At 43.7% G+C, this 25,747-nt stretch overlaps 1 protein-coding gene across 1 annotated transcript in view; it reads right to left on the bottom strand.

The window, feature by feature from the left end:
• Window positions 1–4,590: 4,590 nt before the first annotated feature.
• Window positions 4,591–25,747, bottom strand: part of TTC6 (tetratricopeptide repeat domain 6) — a gene marked incomplete at its 5' end in the record, with an annotated part of 25,880 nt that continues 4,723 nt past the window's right edge. The window contains 7 exons of the mRNA XM_015405560.1: window positions 4,591–4,727; window positions 6,981–7,206; window positions 8,835–9,005; window positions 13,012–13,164; window positions 16,344–16,554; window positions 23,981–24,054; window positions 24,648–24,767. Coding sequence (XP_015261046.1) covers window positions 4,591–4,727; window positions 6,981–7,206; window positions 8,835–9,005; window positions 13,012–13,164; window positions 16,344–16,554; window positions 23,981–24,054; window positions 24,648–24,767 — 1,092 coding nt within the window. The remainder of the gene's footprint in view (window positions 4,728–6,980; window positions 7,207–8,834; window positions 9,006–13,011; window positions 13,165–16,343; window positions 16,555–23,980; window positions 24,055–24,647; window positions 24,768–25,747) is intronic.

Genomic DNA, 25,747 nt, shown 5'->3' with positions numbered 1-25,747 from the left:
TTTCCCTACTTCTGGATATTCTTGTCTTTTTCTGGTCAAATGCATGCAATACATGCATGCAATGTGTACACACTGAGATGCAACTACTATTGTTTTGAGCGCTTCTCTTGGCCAGACCAAATACTCCAGTGGGGGGAATTAAACTAATCCCGTTCTTCTCTAATAAATATAGGAGTTGAGGGAAAATAACTGAAAAAGTGTTACAAGGAAGCTACTGGCATTCTCCACCTGCCCCTCAAGAAGGATTTCTTATAGGAGTTAGAGAAATTCCACTTTAAGAATCAGTGTATATGCTTCATCAAATAGTGTTAAACATAAGCAGTCATCTTCACTGAGATTGTGATCTCCTTTAAAAAGTCACTGATTCTATGCACAAATGCATGGGCATCACTTTGTTGATGCAATCTTTGACTCTTACTGGGATGTATAAATGTCATCCAAAGCGTTGCAGAAGTTATGCAGAAGAAGAAGAGAAGAGGAGATTGGATTTGTACCCCACTCTTCACTACCCGAAGGAGTCTCAGAGCGGCTTACAATCTCCTTTCCCTTCCCCTCCCCACAACAGACACCCTGTGAGGTAGGTGGGGCTGAGAGAGCTCTTTGAGAACTATTCATGAGAAAACAGTTCTGAAAGAACTTGTAACTGACCCAGGGTCACACCAGCAGCTGCATGAGGAGGCATGGTGTAGCGCTCCTAACCCCTACACCAAACTGGCTCTCACACCAAACGGCAAGATCACCTGAAAATTTTATCTGTGATAGTTGATACAGAAGGCTCACGTATACATGCAAATAGCCACTGATTGTGGCAGTCATCAAGAAATGAATATACATATGTGGCCCAGCCAAAGGTCTACAGAAATCTAGCTATTAACAAAAAAAACAACATGTGTGGATGAGCAGGTTACTTACGATCAATTCACAAAGCAATTAATTGAAGTGCATTTAAATTATATAAGTATTTCTAATTGGACATCAATTAATCACATTTCTACTCTTAACCATGTGCTGACAATGCTTTAAAATGCTCAGTACTTCTTTAGTTGATCTTTTGAAAATGTTTTCCCATGACATCCTAAAACATATTGTTTTAGGTTAACAGCTTACAAATGTAAAAGAGAGGAAACAAAGGAATGAGAGTATTAAACAAAATGGAACAAGCACATTGTTGAGCAAGTGAATTAGCAGAAGGAATAGGCCAGACAATGCTAATCACACTTGATGTTGCCTCTCCAGAGCAGAAAATGCTATATAGTTATAAAAACTGCATTTAGTCTTCTGGGGCTGAAATTTCCAGAAAAGTCCATTGTTGATTTATTAGATTGTCATTGTTTACATTTTCCTGAAAGAGAAGAATTTGTCCTCAAATCTTCTGAACAGATGAAAAATGAAGGACCAGAGGGGCACTCCCTGTTGGGATTGCAGAGCTTTCACTGAGGGATATATGCTAGTGAGTTTGCTTCAACAAAGTTTTGTTAACGAATGTGAAGATTCTCAGTATTCTACACTAGTTCAATTTAATTGCTTACAGATTGTCCTTAACAAGTAGAGAGACCCTCTGAACAAAGAATTGTGCATATTCTACAATGTGCAGAATCAAGCATGACACACAATTCAGATGCAGTGAATACAGAAACACAGTCTTCCGCAACAATATTTCCCCCATCGCCCATGCGTTTTGCTGTACACAGTCCTACCATGACTCAGGTGATCAGGTAGACTGCTTTGGAGCTCCTTCCCCCTTGCCACCACTGTAAGCAAGAGAGGGGTCTGTTGGTGCGCCGAAAGGAAAGGCGACGGTTTCTCCCACGCCTCCCTTGGCCGTCTCTCTAGGGCTCCGCTCTCCCAATCTTTTCAAACATCGTCTCACCCCCAAGCCGCTGCTAAAAGCCGTGGTCAGACAGGGGGTCAGAAGGGGAGAAGCTAGCCGCACCTGCACTCCCAGCGGGGCCCAGAGAGGCTTCCTTGACGTCGTGGCCACCTGGGTCCCAGTGCAGCCAGCGTCGGAGTCACAATAAAAACATCTATCACAGATGCAGTGGCCAGGAAAGAAGTACCTTCCACTAGGGCCTTTTCTCTTGTTGTCATCGATTTGAAGTCTTCCGGGATCTTTGTGCTCGCAGAGCACAGCCAGCACGTCATGCTCCGAAAGCAGGGCCAGTAAGACTGGGATCAGAGGATAAGATCCTCCTCCATGGGATCAAGTTTGGCCGGCCCTGTTTACGGAAGAGAAGAGGCTTTCCCAGGAATAAGGAGTCAAGGAGTGCCCCACTCCTGGACCACCGGAGAATGGTATGCTCCCCTCCCTTGACCTGAGGAAATCAATTAAAATTGTCACTCAATAGAGATGAAGCATGCCCAGGAATCTTAAAAGAACTCTGGAATCCACCACAGATTATTTGTTCCCATGCAGTTCACACAAAAATAATGTAGTCTCATTGAAGACAATCAAAATTAGAAAAGAGAGCGAAATATGCAGAAATACCTGTATACAAAATATTTCAGAAGCTTAGCCTGAGCTCTATAGAAAAGAAGTGAATAGTTTTGCTTTGAGCTATCCAAGAGCAAACAATCAACATTTCAAAAATAAATACAATATTGACTTCCGTTAATCAGTTTGAAGATCTTTTGCCTATTATGGAGTCAATAATCTTGAGACCTTGGTGTTTATTTCCTTCACAGATTATATAATAAAAGGCAGGAACTAATGTTTGGTTATTAGTTTCATAATACTGATAGTTATACTATTAGCCACCCATGGCTGGGATCTGCAGTTATCTAAATCTGAGGATTGGGGCCACATGGAGATTAAGCATATCTGTCTGCACACTTGGGGGATTCCCCAGGTGTTCAGAAAAATCTGAAATATTTTTAAAAATCATGGGGGAGTTCAATCTTCCCCCAAATAAAAATCGTTGTCTTTGCATGTGCAGACAACACAAGTTACTTCTCAGGGTGTGGCTGTTGCAGCTGGCCCTGTAGAGCCACTCCAGGCTGAACACCATGACAGGGAATGCCAAGAAAGGCTCCAGGCCTGACTATGGCAGCAAGAAACACCGGCAGCCACTCCAGACCTGGCCACGGCAGCAGGGAACGCTGGAAGAGGCTCCAGGCCTGGTCACCACTGGGAGCTGCTCCAGGCTTGGAGCAGATTCCAGGCACCGCTGCTGCTGCCAGCTCAAAGGCTGCACTATCTACATCTATCTTCCTCCCCAGTATGTTGGCGTGGTTGTAGTGAAATAGGCACCTGTTGGTATTGTTGGTATAAATTCATACAGACATTCTGGCGGATGATACATGCTCAAATCAGTGAGATTGTCTCATATAATATATCATTCAAGGCAGAAGTTTTACTTTTAAATTTGTGGCTGGATAGGGAAATCTCAATGGAGAAAAAAGAGCTAGTGGCATTGTTATGTGTTAAGTAGTGGGTTTGAGAGTCTATTGTGATTTCAGCATAGCTCTTTTATTTAGAAACACAACAACACATGTGCTGAGCCACAACTATATACAGAAACCCCAGCCCAGAACACACCCAAAAAATACAAATAAACCGATAGGAACATAGTTGCTTGGAGCCTTCATTTGAATGGCCTTATTTAGGCTCCTGCTACCTGATTGGCTGGCTCTGCAAGGGCAGCCAATCTGAATGTAGCTACAAGGAGCCTCTCTAACAATGAGTGTTCATTTAAAGCTCTCACTACACAACACCATATACTGTTGCAAAATTGGTAACTGCCCCAAAATGGAAGAGGTGTACCACTACATATAGACCATTGGTACCAAAAAAAAATGTGATTTATGCCTTTTAGAAAAAGTGGCCACAAAAATTCAAAATACAGAATCAGATTCTTATTCTACTAATTTTGAGGCTGTGTGATTTCCCTTTTTAAGCTTTGTGCCTCAACATGACCAGACAAGATAGTTATTGGACTGGACTAAATCAAAGTTAACAAACTGGCTTGTCTGAGATATTTCCCTACCCACAAAAAAATAAGTTGTGATGGCCTCAGGAGAGAAGAATTGGACTAAATTGATGTTATTAAATTGATTTGCCTGAGATATTTCCCTTCCCACAAAGAACAAGTTGTGATGGACTTGGGAGAGATGGAAACCTTGTCATACTGAGTATTTGACATTTCCTTGATGCGCTATATTTGTATATTTAGATTTGTTATCTTACGTTTGGTATATGAATTTTGTAATGTATTGGTTTGAATAAAGTTTAAAAAACACATTCTGTATGAATTCTAACACTCAGTGTTTTTTATTTATTTATTATACCATGAACAACATTTATGAACAACATGAATACAAAATTCAGCTCAAGAAAATTTCAATAAAGACAGTTCTGAGAACAAAAGTACACATTTTTCTGCTATATATAAAAATGCTTGAGTTGTACATTTCACTTAAATTTTCCTTGTTTTAGTTATACAAATAAAAATTAGTACAAAAGTTAAACTACAAAGGTAAATTATGGCCACAAATTTAATACATTAGTGACAACAATACAGGCGGCAGCAAACAACTGGAACTAGAAAAATCAGTGTAACATAAGCTATGATATTGTTATGTACTGAAAATTTCTCACCCTGTGAAGATAAATTCTTGAATATTGATAGCCTTCTTATAATCAGCTATAGCTTCTTTAATGAAACCCAGTTTGCCACGAACATCAGCTCTAAGTTTATACATCAGGGGATCATAAGGCTGAATTGCAAGAGCTGTAAAAAGTATTTAGTATTTTTATTAGGTAACTTATTAAAACATATAATAAGCATGTGTTAAGAACTTATCTGAAAGCTAAAATGCCTGTACAATTTGGACATGGCATGACCTTTGAATGCAATGGAGCTTGTTGAGTCCAGTTGATCTTTCCTTCACTCCTCCTTCCTCCAGCAACTTCCTGAAGCCTGCAAAAAGCTGATGCTGGAGGACGTGGGATCCACATGAACAAACATGTCACATGGGCCCTGGAAGGTGCAGTGAGAAGGGGGAATCAGGCCTTCTTCCACCAGTAGTATTACCACTGGTGCAAAGGCTCCATTGGTACAAGAGTGAGGTGGAGGTAATTTTGCCCAGTTTGCTCTCTTTACTGCAACCCCAATGGTCTCATGGCCTTTCCTCCACAGAAACCTGTAACCTTGAAACAGATTTCTGGAGGTCTTATGCAATACTCCCTCTAGGTTTTGGAGTCTTGTGAGCAAAAATTCTACTTTGTGAGCTACTAGCATTAAAGTCGTGAGTGACCGATTTGGCTACTGCATATGTTAGTTTGCTCTGGAGGCATCCTTCCTGAGCTAAGACAAAAATGTGTGAGCTGGAGGCTAACAAACTGTGAGCTAGCTCACACTAACTCAGCTTAGAGGGAACACTGGTCTTATGGTAGGTGCTGGGTGGGAGAAGAATTGCTCATACTTTATAGGATCCAACCATATAAAATATATGGTTAGATTCAATAATTGTGAAGTGGGTAAAGACTTTATTTTTGCATACCCCAATAATTGTTATTGGCTCTCCTCCCACTTTTTAGTGTTACATGTGTTTTATTTAAAATGTTGTTTTGATGCTGAAATGTTTTAATATTTTGATGTTCATTGCCTGGGGGGACCCTGTTTAGGTAGAAAAGCAGCACAAAGACATTACAAATAAATAAAAGTTCATAGATGCTACATAGGGAGGGGGTGGATCCTGCAGCCATATACTTGCTTCCTCCAACAACCCAGTGAACCATCCCAAAAGCTGATGTTGAGGGTCAGAGGACTCTTTAGAACAGTATGTGGCAGGGAAATGCAGAAAGAAGGAACCATGTCTTGGCAGCAAGCCCCCCCCCTCCCGTACAAAGTCAAGCAGAAAGGGGATTGATTACTATTGAATCTCTCTTTCTGCTAACAATCCCTCATGCCACATGGTATACAATTCTGGAGAGTCCCTGACCCACCACAGTGGCTTTTCATGATGATGCTGTGTCAGGGGGAAGCCAATAAACCTGGCAACTGTGAACCCACTCTATTCACAGAAGCACTAAATCCAATCCATTTTGCCCACAAATATTACTTTATTCCTTTTTGATTAACCTAATTGCTTTATTTCTAGAAGAAACCTGGATTTGGTGACTCTCTAGCAGGATGCTCCAGATTGTAATAAGACATTTGAAACCAATTTGTAAGCATCTAAGATATTCTTGTAGCTCTGATCAAAGGATGCTTGTACATAGCTGCTGGTTTAATATATGTGGCTGAGTACATGTATCTCCCCAAATGAACAGACATTTGGGGCTGTCTACATGAGTGCCGATTACCCATTTGTGAAGGGATAAAAGAGATACCGAGAGCCAATACATACCTTTTGTTTGTGTCTGAGGAGACAGAGAGGGAGAGAGACAGAAATGTGCCTGGAGCTTCATGCTGGGAACTCAGTTCTCAGGTTCACAGAAGCCCAATTTAAATTGGCATCACAGCCTGCACAGAGAAGGGGCTTAAGCCTCTGCCCCCATTTCTGCAACATGAAAAAGCCCCCAAGGGGGCTATTTGCCCTGTTGGGGCAACTTATGTGAATTACATGTAAGTTTCCCCGCTAGTGGTTCCTGGGGTCATTTTCTGTCAGAAAAACAGTAAAGAGGACTATGCAAAGCTTAAGGTCCTTCTTCCCATGCACCACTGCCATGATATGAATCAGGCCCTGTGTAGTTGAGAACTCAATTCCCAGCACAGAACCACATGAGCTTTGTGATGTATGAATCAGTCAAGAGAATTGAGCTGTGAGACCTGAAGTGACAACCAGCAATTTGTGCAAGAACACTGCATAATACTGATGAGTCCACATTTCCCACCCCATGCAACATTATTAGGTATACATGGATTTCCTTCTGGACCAGCAATTTACAGCTCTATGTTGGCCTCCTGAGATATCTTTTTAAAATAAAGAGGCATAAAGGCAAGCATTAGTAACTGAAGACTCCCAGGCACTGGGCATACCTTTTGAAATGTCCTCCTCAGCTTGCTCATATTGCTTTAATGTGTTGTGGAGGTTTGCCTTGTTATAATATACAGCTGCAGAGAAAGGGCTGAGACAAACTGCCTTCTCAAAATCTGCTTTTGCTTCCTCAAAGTTTTTCAATAGTGTATTTGTAATAGCTCGATTCAAGAATGCAGATTCATTTTTTGCATCAAGTGTCAGTGCTCTGGAATAATAGTCTTTTGCCTATGGAATGAGTTAAATACAAAATCAATGGAACTTTTTGTTTATTTACCAGTTTTGTTTCGGAAATCATTACTATGATGAGAAACAACGCTAATGGTTACCTGTTCTAAATTGTTTTTTGAAAATAATAATAGCACCTCCATTAAAGTTAGTATATTGAATTTTCTTCCTTTTGAGTATTCTTCCATCATAGTATTAATGTGGTTAGTTGGATAAAATACTGAGAGGAAAATTCAGTACCATGACTTTAACAGAGATGTTAAACTCGTGGGCACTCCATGAAATTGCTGAGCGGTCAGGTTAGAATGGATAAAAGGAAGTACTTCTTCACCCAAAGAGTGATTCACACGTGGAATTCACTGCCACAGGAAGTGGTGGCGGCTACAAGCATGGACGGCTTCAAAAGGGAATTAGATAGGCATATGGAGCAGAGGTCCACCAGTGGCTATTAGCCACAAGGTATAGATAGGGGCTCTGGGGCAAGTGATGCTCTGTCTTCTTGGTGCTTTGGGGGGGGGGCAACAGTGGGAGGGCTTCTAATGTCCTGGCCCTACTGGTGGACCTCCTGATGGCACCTGGTATTTTTGGCCACTGTGTGACAGAGTGTTGGACTAGATGGGCCTTTGGCCTGATCCAACATTAGCGTCTCTTATGTTCTTATGTTAATCCAAACAATGTCTGTCTTCATCTGACACATTACCATATTCTTCTTTTTGCTAACAGCATTACGGTCCTTTCTGTTTGTGTCTTCAGAACAAAACAGAAGTGGTAATGAGGCATTCTGAAAATTACTACCTAGTCTATTCACAACCCTGTTACAAGTTTATTATGCACCACAGTTGCACTACCAGCTCTTCTATCTACCTTGATTAGATACTGTACAGTGTACTGGTTTCAATGGCATTGGAAAAAAATGACTATTATAGCATGTCATGGGATGCATAAATAATACACAACAATAAAGTGGCACTGGGCAGATTCTATGCCCATGTTTGGTTGCTTAAAAAGAAATCAGTAGAAAGGGACTTGCCATAGAAACATGCAATAGTAAACCCATAAATCCCTTATATACATGTCACTATTATATGGATAAAAATGAACAAAGGATCTAGCCAGTGGCAGAGCATGGGGTGGAGCTGGGCAGTCCATCAGAGGTGCAGCTTAAGGAAGGCCTCCAGAGGGTGCCCTCGAAGAATTCTTGGAAGCCTGACCTCGGACTGAACGACCTTGCCTAGCCTGACTTCTGGAACCTTAACTTTGGACTGAACGACCCCGCCCTGCCTGACTTCTGAAACTTGTTACTCAGATCCTGCAAGCCAGTACAGTATCCTTCTCTCCTTCCCCTCCTCCTCTACACTTGTATAAGGTAAACTTGGGGGACTGGGGTGTTCAACTGTTCTTAAGCTGTATGTTTTAAGACTGTAGTTAAATCTTTTTTTAAAAAAAACTAAACATGTCTAACTAAAACCAAGCCTTCCCAGTTGGTGTGTATTTGTCTAAATGGTGTGGGAGGTTTAATTTTTATCTGGGGGGCCATGGTGGCTCTTAGCAGCCTCAGATGAAATAATTGTTAAAGCCAAGGAAAAATGTTCTGGGAAATAGTAGGTAACAACAAAATCAAATCAGACCTGTGAAAACTGCCTGTTAAGAAAGTATACATTTGCTGCATTGAAGTACGCTAAAGCATAGTCAGGATCAACAGTGATTGCCTGCTGATAGTCCTTCATGGCACAGCTTACATATCCCATAAACTGATTAATGACACCTCGATTTGTAAGGATTTCCGCACTGGTAGTAACCTGAAATGTATTCAGAGAGAGAAGTTTAGAACAAAGTTCATAAGGAAATATTTGATTAAGAACTGCCTTGTTAGCTCCAGATCATGGCCCCAGTCACAAAATACTTATGTTCACCAGAAGACTGTGTGTTTTCCTACACATAAGCCGCATTCAGACTGGCAGTTTGCAGCGCTAGGGAGTCGCGGCAAAGAAGACCCGGAACGGCTTGGTTGTGGTATTCCCGTTCACACTGCAGCAAATGAAGCAGGAGGATACCGTGGAAGAAGCGCGAGGGAGCATTCACACTGTTGGCCCGCCCCAGGCGGGCTATTAGCGGCTGTTTCTGCATTCGCCTGCATGCGCCTATGTGCATGGCCACAGCAGCAAATAGGGCAGGATCCCGCAGGCCCCGCCAGCATTGGCTGGTACAGCACCGCATATCCAGAGAGATTACTGCCACCTCTCCAGAGCAATCACCTGCATCTTCCTGCTGCCAGAGTGAGGCCAGGAAGTCAGTCAGCATGGAGGTGGACTGCACAGCCTGCGCTGCCCTGCTCCTGGGCGTCAGGTTTTGCCTGGCAGTGATGCGGTACCACCAGGCCAGGATCCGCAGCACCAGAGCACGGAGGGCGCTCATACAGCGCCGCTACCGGGCTCGCAGGAGAGCCAGGATCAGGGACTACCTGGCCAGACAGTCTGGTGATATGGCTGGGGTGGTCAGATTAGGGGAAGAGGGTGCACCACAGCACTGGTGGGTGTACCCTCACCCCACCAAGTGCTGGGAGACCTTCATCTGCGTAGTTTGGGAGGACGAACAGTGGCTCCAGACCTTCTGGGTGACCAGGGCCACTTTCTGCTGGCTAGTTGACTGCCTCTGTGGCCACATCACTCACACAGACACACCCATGAGGCGTGTCATCACCATGGAGGAGTGTGTGGCCATAACCCTGTGGTGGCTTGCCGGCACAAACTGTTACAGGGAGGTGAACAAACAGTTTGGCCCTGGCAAGTCGACCATCACAGGAATAGTGGCGGAGGTGTGTGTGACCATTGACCTTGAGCTGCTGAGCACAACGGTCTGCCTTGGTCTGCCTGGAAGGGTGAGTGAGAAAACCTGTTCACAAAAGAAAAAACTGTAATTCAATGCCAAAGCACAGTGATTTGCATGCAGAAGCTATTGGGGTACTTCAAAAATGACAGTACACCAACATAATACATTTTTTAAAAATCATTACAACAAAACCCAAACAATATCAACAGTATTACAATGCTAAAACATAAAGTTTTGCTTTTTCTTGTACTTATAATTATTCAGCTATTTTCTTCCCTGATTCCCCTTCCACAAGTATATCATAATTGTTCAGGTTTTACTTTGGGAATTTGTGCTTTTCTCTGTTTTAAAATGTTTACGAGTACTGAAGAATGCTCCTACCTTTCTAACAACTATGGGAGTTCGGAGGAAGTCCTAGGACTTCCCAGTCATCCTTTTATTCTTCATACCATCTGTGAGGAATAAGTAGGTCATACAGTCTATATATCTAATAGCCAAGTGTCCCTCTGCATGTGAATAATTATTTCCACAGAACAAGGGAACCTGGAGGCTAAAGAGGTTTTTTTGCACACTTGGAGTACTCTCCAGGGTTGCAAAAAAATGCAAAAAGTTAAAAAACATACACAGGGGGGTTAACCCCCCCAAATAAAAAAACTGAGTTGTCTGCACTTGTGCAAACCAAACTCATGGTTCCTCGTGCTGGACTTGGAGCTTCGCTTGGTGGCTGGCCTCCCCGCAGCCAGCAAGACAGCCTTGGAGTAACGGGGCAGGGGATGCCGATGTCGCCGGGTCCTTCCTAGGAAGCTGGCCTCCCCACCGCCAGCAAGGCAGCCCTGGAGCTGCGGGGCAGAGGACGCCACTGCCAGATCCCTCCCAGGCGAGCGGCCTCCCCACTGCCAGAAAAAGGAGGAAGCTGCAGAAAAGGAGGCTGAAGAGGGGGACGGTGTGTGTGTGTGTGAGAGAGGGGGGGCAGACTGAGAAGGGGTGGGGGAAAGAGGACATTGTCTGAGAAGGGCTGGGGTAAGAGAGGGGTGAGACATACAAGTGATGAGTGGAGAAAGGGGGCGAGAAAGAATTCCTAAAGAAGGGGGTAGAGAGGAAAGCTAAGATAGAAGGGATGAGAGGGGAAAGTGAGGGAAGACTGAAAGATAAGGGTGGGTGCAGAAAGACAGGAGGGAACTTTGACAGAGAAGGGGGAAGGGGGAAGCAAAGGTGGGGGAAATGCCCCCTCCCTGCAAGTTTCTTGCGGTCTCCCCTTGTCTTTTTTCTATTTCCTACTCCCCTCTCTTTGATCCCTCAATACATTTTTACTATCCTCTGTACCAAACCTGTGTCCACTAGCCCCTCTCATTCATCTTTTGCCATTGTGTTACAGTGTCATAAGTTTTGATACTAATATCGCACATGTATTGAAAGTGAAGGAAGGTTCGGATGCAACAGTGAATCCACCTTCTACATGGCCATCAATTGGTTAAAACGGGATACATGGCAAGTATTTTAAAAACTGCTCTTCTGTTCTTCCCATATCCACAGCAATAGCAAGAAAAGGGCTGTAAAGCTCTGTCTCTGAATAGTTTTTGTACACTATAAATGGCCCACAGCTGTGTGTGGACTATGGCGTTCTAGACTATACCCATCAGAAACGTTAGTTTGAGAGAGATCAGAGCAAGCTGCAGAAGGAAGAACTCTAAGGCTTCTGCTCTGCACTGGTGTTTTGCCTACCTCCTTGAGGTTGTACAACTACTACATTGGTTGGCTTTTTGAATTTGTGCAAGTGGTGACCCTGGAGACTCATGGGGATCCCATCCTCCCCACCACTTGCCTGCTGGGCCAGCCACTTGCTGGGCAGTCCCCCCTATCAGCAGTGTTGCCACTGCTTCCCTCCCCCTCCGCTAGCTATCCACCAGCCTGCCTCACCTACCCACTCACCAGCTCCTCCCAGCAGCAGTGTTAGCAGCTCCTTCACCTTCTTGCATTGCTGCCCCTTAGTGGCTTACACAGCAGCAGTGGTGTCTCTGGTTCCTCCCCCATTCACCCATCCATCTGTCCTTCTCCCCAATGCCTCCCCAGCTCAACCACTGCTTCAGTGGCAGGGGGGGCAGCAGTGACTCTTGCTCCCTCCCCCCCTGCTTGGATTCACGCACTTCTTGAGTGGCAGGGGGGGCAGCAGTGACTCTTGCTCCCTCCCCCCCTGCTTGGATTCTGGGGTCATTCTGACAATGATCATCAGGAATAATCTATTCTCCTGTCTCTGCACAAAGACTCCTCCCATTATCATACCTCCTTTACACATGCACAGTGGTCTGTTATATGTCTGACCAAATGTAGTCACTTTACACATATTAAAGAAACTAAGAATGTAAACAACGCCAACTCAGCTAACCATCCAATACCCCAAACATCCCAGTAATACCAAATTCGCTACCCACTCCAAAATCACACTGAATATACTAAGATAATAATCAACAGGACACCAGAGGAATAGGCCAGAGGGAGGAAGAAGAAAACTAGCCTGGCCCAGAAGTACTGGCCAGTCACCAAGTCCATTTTCTTCCAAATTCCCCACTGTCAAGCTCTCCTCTCTTAAAGGGCATAATGATGATGACAATTAATTATAATTAAAAGTTAGCTGGGCAGGACTGGACCAAGGTTAAAGTGGTCCTGGTCCTCAACTAGTCAAGGATGGAAATAGTTTGTGCATGTATCGAGGGCAAGGGAGGTAAGTGATCCCAAAAGTTAGGAAATTTTGGGAAGGGCTGATCTGCAAGGTGTAAATTATAAACTTGGGGGAAGGAACAGGGATTAACACAGGAGAAAATAGTATGATGAAGCATCGATAGATGAGTGATGGAACTGCAAAGTAATATAACAGAAATGGGAAAGGGGATTGGTAAAAGGGAAAAAGAACTGTAACTACTGGGAAAGGATAACTGGAATCAGCAGCTGAACAAGAGCAGATGTAATATAAATCTTTACCTTTAGTGCAGTATTTATATCTTGAAAGGCAGCAAATGTATCACCCATCTGAAGACAAACTACAGCACGCCCATCATAAGCAATGTGACATTCTGGATCAATGTGAATCGCTACTGAAAACTGTTGCCAAGCTTTTTGAAACTTTCCAAGACCCTAAAATAAGTTAACATCACCATTAACATCATCAGTTGTAGTAACTGTCTGCTTCACTCTTTAGATTTGCCAATCTGCAGAAAAGGCATTGTGGAAATCAAGTATTAAGCATTCTGTCCTAATGAGGGAAGCAATATGTGAGTTCCATGTAGCCTCCTCTAACTTTTGTATAGTGACACTGTTCACAACTTACAACAAATGCACATACAATCTGTGTATAGCATATACTTGATTTTTCCTTAAACATGTATTTAGTAATTCTCATATTACATTCAACCCATACCTAAAGGACCACCTACCCCCTTATGAAAATGCCCGACCACTTTGGTCATCTTCGGAGGCCCTCTTTAGGTGCCCTCATCTTCTGAGATTAGGTGGGTGGCAACCCAGAAGAGGGCTATGACAGATCCCGTCCCCTTCCCTTTCTTCTTGGGCAAGATTTTCCCTCTGTTTTTATTTCCCTTCACTGACTGAGTAGCCCTGGTAATGTGTTTATTCTTCCCTTGAAGAAACCTTGTCTGTCTCATGCTGTTGAGAAGGTACATTTTGGCTATTTGCTTAGCCCAGGAATTTGAGGGAAGACCCTTTTTCTTAAACCCTTCAAAATGCCTACACAGAAGACTATTCGATGAACAAGTTACAGGTAAGTGAAACCTCTTTCTCATCTTCATGGCTTTTGTGCAGTCCCCTATGGGAGAATGGCAAGATGATTCACCAAGGAGGAGGGTGTAGGCTCATTGATGAAACAATGTGTAGAACTGCTCTTGCCACAGTTGCCTCACTCCTTGAGTCAACATCCACAGTGTAATGGTGGATGAAGATCAATGGCGTGGACCAGGCAGACATCCAATAGAGGCAGTCCAGATGCCACCACTGCTGATTTGACCTGAGATCTCATGGAATGTGTGCTAACTTTACATGGACATTCCCTACCTGATCCAGTGTATGACAACTGAATAGCTGAAACCACCCACTGTGAAAGGTCTGTGTGGATACAGTCTTGCTTTTCTTTGGGCCACAAAAACAGACAAAAAGACTGTTATCCTTCTTGTGGAATGCACTCGCACAGGCAAGGGCAACGAGCATTTAGCCAACTGGTAGCACAGCTTAATAGTCTCAACAATTCATTTGGAGAGATGTTGTGCTGAGATCTTTTGTCCTGTGAAGTGACTGGAGTAGGAGACAAATAAGTGATTGTCCCTTCTACTTGAAAGTGCCCTGTCCAGGTAGAAAAGTAGCGCCCTCTTAACATCTAGTGCATGGAGGAGACGCTGTTGGCCATCTTTCGGGCTAGGAAAGAAGTTCGGCAAGAAGATCTCTGAGCTAAGATGGAACTCGGAGACTACTTTAGGCAGGAAAGAGAAGTCAGGTACCAGTCTCACACCATCCGGTAGGAAGACAAGGAAGGCTGGGTTATGACGAAGGGTCACGAGTTCGCCCACCCTCCTGGCTGAGGTAATGGCAATGAGAAAGGCAGTTTTCCAGGCGGCATGTTTCAGTTCCCAGGTTGAGGTGGCTCCCCATCCCCACAGCGAGGCGTCGGTTGTGAGGGTGAGACCAGGAGTGAGGGGATGGAAAGGGACACCCCATATCAGGTTGTCCGCCAGTGTCCACCAGAGAAGGGAGTTGCGTGCTTCCTGTGATGGAGAGAGATGAACTGACTGGCTCATTCGTAGGGGCTTGAAGTGTCTTAGGAACCAGAGCTGAAGTGGATGCATTCACAGTCTTGCGAAGCGAATGACTGCAATCGTAGCTGCCATGAGTCCCAGAAGGCACTGAATGTGGAACGCAGACAACATGTCGTGTAGCCGAACCTGTTCTGCAAAGGCAGCTACAGTGAGGGCTCTGTCCCGGGGCAGGAAAGCTTTGCCTTCCGTGGAGTCGAGTATTGCCCCTATGAACTGCACTCTCTGAGATGGAACCAGATGCGACTTTTTGTGGTTGACCTGGAGACCGAGGCAACGAAGGACATCGAGAGCCTGGGATACATGCTGTATGAGAAGGGCCCTGGAAGGTGCGACCAGAAGCCAGTCGTCGAGATATGGGAACACCATAAGACCACAGAGGTGGAGGTGTGCGACAACGACCACCATCGTCTTAGTGAAGACCTGGGGTGCTGTGCTGAGGCCAAATGGTAGACTTTTGTCTTGATAGTGGCTGCCTCCTATCACGAATCGGAGATATTTTTGATGGGAGGGGTGAATGGTCAAATGGAAATAGGCATCCTCGAGGTTGAGAGTGGCCATCCAGCAACCCTTGGACAGGAGAGGTAGAATGACTGGTAGAGATGTCATCTTGAATTTCCGGTATCATATATAGGCATTGAGGCTGCAAAGGTTTAAGATCAGCTTCTGCCCTCCATCCCTTTTCGGTACCACAAAGTACCGGGAATAGAAACTGAGGCCCTGGTGGTCTAGAGGCACAGGTTCTATGGCACCCTTTGATAAAAGTGTGGCGACTTCTTCGAGAAGGAATGACGACGGGGGTGTGGTGACTACTACAGGGAGAGGTGGGAGTTCCATAAATTCGATGGAATAGCCACTGGTCAAGATGGAAAGGACCCATTGGTCCGACATAATGGCGGTCCAGGCATGTAGATAGGGATGGAGGCGGGGAGGGTCGGAAGAGGTAGAAAGGCAGAAGTCAAAGGCCCTGTTTGCCGGGTTTGGGTGGTTTCGGTCTGACACGCTGCTGTCCAGAGTCGTACCGTTGTCTAGATTGATATTGCTGTCTATTCCCAGAAAGGGACTGACGTGGCCGATATCCTCCATGCTGTTCTTTTTCAGCACTGTACAGAATATTGAGTAAATGCTGGATAACTGGTTTAGCGATGGCATTTCCTAGATCTCTATAATCTCTCTTACCTAGCCCCTGGTCCCCACATTAATATCAGTTATGGTATACTACAAAAAGATTCTTTGACTTAACTGTAACCAAAGGCACAGTCCAGCATCTTACATCAGAACTCTGAACTGTAAAACTTCAGGAGCATGGAAGGACAGTACCCCAAGCACCAGGTGCCAATTTGACTGTTGTTTACAGTTGCCTTTGTCAGCTCCAGAATACCAAAAGCCACCAGAAGGCTGACAGAATCCATACCAACAATTTCTGTCTGTCTGATTAATTAATTTTGCTTTTATTGGTAGCAGAGTATTACGACATAGATGTACATAACTTACCTGTAAGTTGTATCCTAAGCAAAGTCTGGCCTTTATGCATAATGGATTCAAGTGTATTGCTTTCAAGAAATCTTTCTGGGCCTGTTTTGAACCAGCCTGATGACCATATTCCATGTATGAATTCCCTCGTCCAATATAGCCATCCAGAGAAAAGGGATTTAATCTAAGCACTGTAGAAAATGACTTCACAGCTTCTTCATACTTTTGAAGCCTAAAATCAACATGGATCTGATAGTTAATATTTCATTAGCAACACTGCTATTAAGTATTATTTTACTTACAATGGAAGACATAACATTAACATAATTCCTCAAAACTAAAATGTAACCTATATAAAATTATAATTAATTCCACGGCTGGTTTCTGAATCAGTATTATTTTCATATGAATGCCACATAAAATGATTTATAAATAGTAGATGTTCATTGGCAGTTATCTACTTGCCGTGCTATAACATGTGCTCATTTTAAAAAGGCAAGCACTGCTGTGGAAATATGGGCCTAAATATAATTTTGACAAGTTTGTGAAAGCTCTTTTCGAGAAAAAAATATTTTTTAATTGTTTCTTTTATCAAGGTGGATAGAAGATAGATAGATAGATAGATAGATAGATAGATAGATAGACAGACAGACAGATAGATTCCCCCCCCCCTTCTGTCTGCATTTTAGTTACATAGGTAAAGGTAAAGGTTTCCCTTGCTCGAAAGACAGTCAAATACGACTCTAGGGTTGCGGTGCTCATCTCCATTTCCAAGCCAAAGAGCCAGCGCTGTCCAAAGACATTTCCGTGGTCATGTGGCCGGCATGACTAAATGCCAATACTGCCCCATTTAATGTATGAGACATATTTGACTTTTTACTATGGAATAACCTCACGAGTGGTCAACTTGCAAATAGTAAAGTGGTCTTATGAGAGCATCACCACATGGTAAAACTTCCTGAGAATTATCTTCATTCGGAGGTGGGGTTTCGGCGAGCGAATGGCGGCGGTGTCTCCTGGGATCTCCCATGGATGTGGCTCGCAAACTAGCAGTTAGAGAGGGGGCGTGAATGTTCACATCCCCTGGGGGCCCTTGCGAAGGGTCTCCAGTCATGGATCACTGAGAGTCGCCTCTTTCCTGGCACCCCGTCGGGAAATTGAGCTCTGACGGTCTCTCTGCTGTGTTCCAGCAAGGACTAAGCTATACACACCCCATCAAGCGAGTGGAGGTCAAGTGGTAAATGAGCATATCTGTGATTATAAATTTGTGGTCCAAAAATGTCCTTCTTTGATTGTGTGTTGCCACAGCATTCATAAGTAAAAAGCAGTGCTTTTTACATTTTTGGACCACAAATTTATAATCACTGGGCTAGTGATTGCACTTTAAAGGCCTTATGTGCATACTTACCTTGTGCCTGGTGATTTTACTTTTGAACAATCTACTTTATGGTCCTCGTTGAATTTATACTTTGTATATATTATTGATTGTGTTTATGTAAATATAATTATCTCGCCACTTATGTATGACCTCTGAAGAAGCCTATTTGGCCGAAACGCGTAAGGTCAACTTTGTAAGCCCTGGATATTGTTATATAATATTTTATATACATTGGTTGCAAATGGGCCTCTATATATGTTTTAAAATTTGTTATTATTAATAAATACATGTACCTCTTTTTATTTTTTATGGAAAGGTTTTAATATTGGCCCTCCTTTTTACTAACCTTTGTTTAGTAAAGTTTGTGACCATCTTTTGCGCATGGAAAACACACCTTTAACATTTTCTTTTTGTATGGTTCAACTTGTGCCAAAAATTATCCTTTTTCTATAGGTCATGGCCCTTCCTGGTCTGGTGAAAATCCACTGGATAAGAAAGTTAGGAGGTTAAGAAGTTCCCAGGTAAAATTTGTATTACAATTAGGACAACTGTTCTTTTTATAGATGTATTACAATTAGGACAACTGTTCTTTTTATAGATGTACTGTACAGAAATTCCTTAAGTGTATATATAGCAAGTGATTGGGAAAGTTGTGCCTGTGGAATTCTGCCTGGACATATCCCAAGCCCCAATGTAAGTCTAAAGTCCATGGGGCTTAATCTATAACAAAACATAATATTTATTTAAAACTGAAAATGTGTTTACTACTTATATGAACATGTGGCTTAAAGTACAATTTCCATCTATATATCTAATAGTCAAGTGGCCCCGTGAGTGCGGATCGCTAAATCCGCGCTCCGGGGCCACCTGGTGGGCAGGGGGAGGTTTGTGCACTCTTGGGGCAGTCCCCAGGGGTGCACAAAAATCTTAAAAGTTTAAAAAAATTCCTGAGGGTCCTTAAATTTGCCAAAATAAAAAAGAGCGTCCCCTGCGCCTCGACGAGCAGTGTTCCCCCCCCCCCGCTGCTACGGGGCTGCCCGGTTGAGCCCCAACCTCGCCGTGCAGTGCCCCCCCCGCGAGTATCGCGGGTCTCCCTTCTTGTGCTCTTCTAGCACAGCTGAATTTTTGTGGTTGAACTATTCACTTAAACTGAAAGGGTTTTTAAACCTCAAAATCTTTACAATACCAGCTTCTGATGTTATAAAGAAATGAAAACCTTTAAATTTCACATGGATTTACTGGAGGGGTCTATGTGCTACATCACTTTCCATTCAGTCATTAGAAGTGCTATGTACAATTTACAAGTCTGAACAGTCATTGTACCTTATAGCTCTGGGATATCCATACATCTAATCTCTGCATGTGGATCGAGGATTTTCCCTCACAAACTTGACAGCAAGATTGTAAATGTTTTCTCTTGACCTCATACTCTTTCTAGAGTCGCATAGCTGACACAGAAATATTGCATTGTTTTTATTGCACATTCTCTACAAGGACCACTCTACTGATCCATAGACCTGACAATTACTATGCGTAAGAACCAGGGGTCGTTTGGGGAGCCCAGGAGCTGGCACAAATGGCGGTGGTAGCAAGCCCCGCCCCCAGCTCCTTCTATCTAGAGTCGCGCCGCAGCACGATCTCTCCATTGTATTCTATGGCCCCATAGAATAGAATGGAGAGATCGTGCCACCTAGGGCTTTTTTTGTAGAAAAAGCCCAGCAGAAACTCATTAGCATAATAGGCCACACCCAACAGCAGAAACTCGTTAGCATATTAGGCCACACCCCCAACAGTGTAGCTCATTAGCCTATTAGGACACACCCCCATGCCTTCCCTTGGCTTGCTTGGGCACCCTGTGGCTGCAGGGAGCCCAGGCAAGCCAGCCCTTGGAAGAAAGGGAAGGCAGTTTAAATTGCCTTCCCTTGGCTTGCCCGGGTGCTCCATGGCAGCGGAAAGCCTGGGCAAGCCAGCCCTTGGACAGGCCAGGGAAGGCATGGGGAGGCATTGAAATGCCTCCCTGATCCTTCCAGCCCCCCTGGTCCCCCGCCTCTGAATCACCGGGGGGGTCGCGCTCCAGGCCTTCCCTCTGTAACCACACATGGGCAGAGGTTTTGGCTGTAGTGGGTGTGGCCAACTCTGAAGCCAGCTGGAACTCTGTTCCTTTGTGTTCCTGCCCAAAAATAGCCCTGGTGCCACCGCTGCGGCACAACTCCAGAGAGAAGGAGTTTAAAGTTTAAACCCCTTCTCTCTGGAGTCACGCTGCAGAGAGCGGCACAACTCTAGAGATAAGTAGTTTAAACTTTAAACCCCTTCTCTATTCACTTCCCCCCCCCCAGCCCGCCTTGGCAGGCCGGCTGGGGAAGCAAAAGGGGGGGGCATCTTCAAAAGGCTCCCCTTCCCAGGGCCAGACCCCTGGGACCTGGGAGGAAGGAGTTAGCTTGTGGGTGTTTTGTCTCTTTCCGGCCATCCAAAGACCATCAGCCCTAGAAAATCTGCTGCAAATGCCCTGACTTCGCAGGCATGGGGGGGAGTGTTCTCTTGGGCGAGCTCGCCCCGGTGCGATTTTCAGCCGAGAGAGGTCGAGAAAGCTAATAGGGATGGGGGGGCTCGCCTCCCACACTCCCGTGCTGTTCTCTTCAACAGTCTCCGCCCTGTCACTATTGGGGGGGTGGCAGTGGCAGGGGGGAGCATCACCCAGAGAGTTTCCCTGCCGGAGAACGTGGTGAGCTCCTCTCCAGGGGGAGCAGGCGGGCAGGTGCCGCACATCCTTGCCTTCCACGGCCGCGTCCTCAAAACAACTCCCTCGTCACCTTCCTCTACTTGATTTTAATTTTGGCACAGGTAAAAAAGACCATCCTCTCTCAAGAAGCCCCCATCGAGGGTCTGTCCTACGCATTGCCAGCCCCATCTGACCCCTCCCTCATCTTGCCAAAAGCCCTGCAGGCTGAGGCTGCTGCTCCGCTCACCCAGCTGTGCCTGTGCTCCTCCTTGCCGGTCAGTTTTCTATTGGCTCCTAGTCCCTCAGAGCACAACAGAGAACTCTTACATTGCAATTTATTCTGGACGACCAGATTTGGAATCTATTTGTGGAGCGAAGAGAGGATAAGGACTATCACCTTTCTGTAGTTCCAAAATATCGTTTATTTGTACTTCTGCCTGTTTGTGTTCTGCCTGTTATTTGTGTTCTGCCTGTTCTCCTAGGAAAACATGAATGGGGGTAGTCATCTAGTCTTGTACCAACCTTGTGAGCTTCATGGCTTTCCTGGGATTTGAACAAGATGGTTACATATTCATACCTACCCTGTTTCCCTGAAAATAAGACCTACCCCAAAAATAAGCCCTAGCAGGATTTCTATGCATTTGTGGTATAAGCCATAGTGTGTCTTCTTGAGAAAAAATAAATATAAGACAGTGTCTTATTTTCGGGGAGACACGGTAATGCTGTTGCTCCAAAACGTAGTGTAGTTTTCTCTTTGGGAACCTAATATTAACAACTGCAGATGCTTTGAAATAAGATTAAAAAAAAAAACAGGTTTCTTTGCTAATGCCCCTCTTTGACATCTGAAGAAGTGTGCATGCACATGAAAGCTTATACCCAGAATGAACTTTGTTGGTCTTAAAAATGCCGCTGGACTCGAACTTTGATCTGCTGCTTTCAGACCAATGCAGCTACCCTTTGGTATCGTGTGCTTAGATGAATAATTATTGTTTTCAAAAGCTGATCCTATCTGCATGTTTCAAATATTTTGCTTTTTAATAGTAAATAACACTTAACCTGACTTGGTAATTTTAGTGAAACATATTGCTTTCAATTTTTTGACCTAACTGGTATCAAGCTGAAATGAGTGTCATCTTCTTGAGGCACAACATGGCAACTATTGGCTATAAAGCCATAAAATAGCTCAGATCTATAGGGCTCTGTGTGAGAGAAGTATGGATGATCCAAAAGCTGTTGTCCCACAACAAGGGTACAAGGCTGAGGATTCTTGAACTAAGGATACAAGTGTCTTGTGTTTTCTAGGCAATATAGTTACTGCTTGCTGCCATTCTATAGTATCTAAACAGGATTGGCTAATGTGATGGCAACTGCTGCCAAAGCAACATTTTTTAAAAATTTGCACAGCCAATCAGATATCCACTGGGTAATCAGAAGTTTTGCTGGGCAAAAGCACCACCTACTTTCTAAAAAAACACTTGGTGGGCACCAGAAAAAGTGTTGGCATGTGCCATGGTGCCCCTGGGTACCATGTTGGGGAGCCCTGCTTTAGAAGATAAAGATAATGAGAATGAAGAAGATGATGAGACCTTGTGTGGAAAAGAGACCTTAGGAGATATTACGTAACAAGTCTAGCAGCTTCAGGTGATCAATAATTCAGCATGGTAGGAGTGAATAGTGTTACTGTGCATGGAGTTTGGTGTTGTGCTGATACATCACAACTTGCTGTTGAAGATGCTATGATAATGAATAGCTCCACCAACAATATAGTGGGGAAAGGATATTTACTTTTCAAAAAGACTTAGGAATTCAACCACTACTAATTACTAATCAAGAAAAGTTTAAAGTAAAACAACAACAACAACGGTCATATGTTGTCCTTAATGGTATTCCACATATAATATGCTTGAATGTGACTGTGTCAGATCAAGTCTTTTATACAACTGATGTGAAATGGGATGTCATTAAAATATTACTGAGACATTAAATGCCTGCTAATCTATCAACAAATGCACTTCAATCAGAAACTTACAATAGGTGACTTTTTTCAGTCTCAGCCAAGTTGGCAACTTGGCACATCAACATTCATCTTTTGCTAAAACATTAGTAATCTCAATGAAGATCCTGCAGTTAAATTGACCCAAGATATAACTTGCTGCTATCATCAGTGGATAAAGAAAATGCTAAAATTCATTTGTCTAAAATATGAGCTAACCTTGAATTTCTGAAGCCTGATATTTCAAAAGGTGAACTAAATATAACTGCTTCTAAGTCTGAAAAGCTGAGCCACTTCTTAAAGCATCTGAGGCTCCCAAGAAGCAAGAAACACTTGATTAAAAAGGCAATGCCAGCAAAAGTCCTCTCCTGGAATTTTGTTGATGAGCATTGTCTCAGTAAAAATTAAAACTTTCTTCAGTACGGGGAGGGGCAAAAAACAACAAAGCCTGAGATATATCAGATAGCCAAAAAAATAAATAAATTCCTGCTATACAAGTAAGTGCAGAAGCAGCTTTTTCTGGCCTGAGGTTCATTATGTCATAGGGTTGCCAGCAGTGTTCCCTCTAAGCTGAGTTAGTATGAGCTAGCTCACAGTTTTTTAGCCTCCAACTTACAGATTTTTGTCTTAGCTCAGGAAGGATGGCTCCAGAGCAAACTAATTTATACAGTAGCCAAATCGCTCGCTCACAAACAAAAAAAAATTAGCAATTTCAAATTTTGTTTTTCATTCTTCCTAAAATGCATTTATGTTTGAAAATTGGTGGGTGCACGGGGGGGAAGGGGGTGACAGAAGGTAGCCTCGCCTAGTGTGCAGAAAAACCTGGGTCTGGCCCTGCCCCTTCCCCAGCCCGCCTGCCAAGGCGGGCTGGGGGGGGGGGAAGCGAATTTTAAACTTTAAACCCCTTCTCTCTGGAGTCGCACCACAGCTGGCGAAAGGAAGGGGGGCTTTTGAAGATGCCTCCCCCCCTTTTGCTTCCCCTCCTGACACCACTTCCGGTGATGCAAGTGGGCGTGGCATATGCTAATGAGCTATTATGCTAATAGCTTATTAGGTATGCTAATGAGCTCCTGCCGCTCTTTTTCTACGAAATGACCCCTGGTAAGAAATAAAACCAGAAGAGATGCAAACCCAGTAGGTTCAGCATCTATTGGAAGACTTCTGTCATTATAAATGAATTCTGATGTTATAAAAGCAACAGAAATAAGAAAGAATGAAACATCAGAATATATTTTGGATAACTACTACCAAATGTTCAGTAATTCGGCCACTATAGAATTTTGAATCATTCAATTGTCAAAACAGCATATATCAAGCCTATTGATTTTCCAATCTGGTACCTGGCCAAACAGCTATCTAAGGAATTCTGTTTCCTAGCAACCATTAAGAAAGGAACAAAACACATAACAAATCATTGCAAAAGATAAATAAAAGATGTATGGTTTCTGAACAACAGAAAAACTTCCCTCTTCCTGCGTTTCTTGCTCATTTTGTTATCCCTTTTCTCTGTAAACTTCACCATATACACATTTCTAAACTCACTCACATCAGTGAGTAATTAATATTACCTGTGATAGCAGATTCCAAGAGCTTGGAATAGTTGACTGTCTTTTGGTTTACTCAATGTCGCCTCTGTAAGGTCCTAAAAACAGAGAAATGTTTTGAAGTATCTGACATTTATTTCACAGGTACCATCCAAAAAAGTAATTGTCACACTAGCACAACTCTCCATATCCACAGCAACACCAAATGTGTTGTATTTTTATTTCTTTACAAGATTTATACCACATTTTTCTGCCATCATCAGGGCTTTAAAAATGTCCAATAGCTTAAAAACATACATAATAAAGACTCGCCTTAAAGCCCTGACCTGGATAGCACAGGGAAGCCTGATCTCATCAGTTCTCGGAAGCTAAGCAGAGCCAACCCTGGCAAGAATTTGGATGGGAGACCTCCAGAGAATACCAGGGCCAGGAGGCTAGAGGTGGGCTATCAAGCCACTTCTCTGAATGTCTTCTGTGGCCCAGTAGGAGTCGCCAGAGGTATGACTTTCAGGCATGGGCACATGCACGCACGCACGCACACACACACATAAACAAAAATGTAAAATACCCCCCAAAAGTCTTTAAAACCATTAAAACCAGATACACATCATAAAAGCAGTACAAACCAAGCCAAAATACACACACAGAATCTGGAATTTCTTATCTATTCTATTAGGAAAAAGATATATACCTCCAGTGAATTGGCATATTGATCAAGTTCAGTGTAGATTACTGCCCGGTTAACCAACACTTTCAAGACAATGTCCTTTTTTGGCTCAAGAAGAAGAGTAATACTATAATCTTTCAAAGCCTATAAAAATAGAAGTCACACAGTAACTACTGCAGAATGCAGAATCACACATGCATTTGTGGAGGGAAGGAATTGTCCTGTGGGAAAATATTACTCTTCAGGATACTTGGTGTGTACTCTTAGACCACACTAGTAAAGCCACTTTCCTGGGAGTAAACCCCACTGAACAGCATTAGCCTTATTTTTCAGTAGACCAGTTTAAGATTGCTCCCTAGCACTGAAATCCTAAGAACACTTCCCTGGGAGTAAGCTAGGGTTGCCAGACCCTGTGGCGGAAGCAGGCCCTGCCCCCCAAGCCACCAATCAGCTGGCCAGCAGGGGAACTTACCAGGAGAAAGAGGAAGACCTAGGCCACATTGCCAACATCGCACAGGAAATGATGTCATAACATCAGCAACATCCTGATGAAACTCTGGTATTTGGGCAAAAACTCTATGATAGAAGCTGTTTGTACCATAGACTTTTTGCCCAAATACCAGAGCATTGTAGCATGATGATGTCACTTCCTGTGCAACACTAGTAACATGGCCTGAGCCTTCCTCTTTCTTTTGGTAAGTCACCCACATCCCCTGCCAACCCTAGAGTAAGCTCCAATGAGCAGATTTCAGTAGAGGAGGAGCATACCTTCAAAGCTCCAAGACTCAGAAGTGAAAATGAAATTGACTAAGGTTTTCCTTTGCCACAAAGTGCACAGCTTTATAAAATACCAATCATTAGGTATAACTGGGGGTCTTTTTGTAGAAAAAGAGCTGCAGGCTATTAGCATATGCCATGCTCCCTGACATCACCGGAAGTGATGTCAGAAGGGGAAGCAAAAGGGGGAGGCATCTTCAAAAGCCTCCCCTTCCCTTCTCCAGCTGGCCTGGGGGGGGAGTGTTGGGCCACAGGAGGAGGAAAAAGGGAAGGAAAGAGAGAGAGTAGAGAGTAGAGAGAAGGAAAGAAGGAAAGAAAGAGGGAAAGAAAGAAGAAGAAATAAGAAA

This window comes from Gekko japonicus, unplaced genomic scaffold (genome assembly GCF_001447785.1).
Source record: "Gekko japonicus isolate JY-2015 unplaced genomic scaffold, Gekko_japonicus_V1.1 scaffold2732, whole genome shotgun sequence".
In the NCBI taxonomy this organism is placed as follows: domain Eukaryota; kingdom Metazoa; phylum Chordata; class Lepidosauria; order Squamata; family Gekkonidae; genus Gekko; species Gekko japonicus.
Note: the sequence above shows the minus strand (reverse complement) of the source record. Positions and strands in the feature narration are given on the sequence as shown.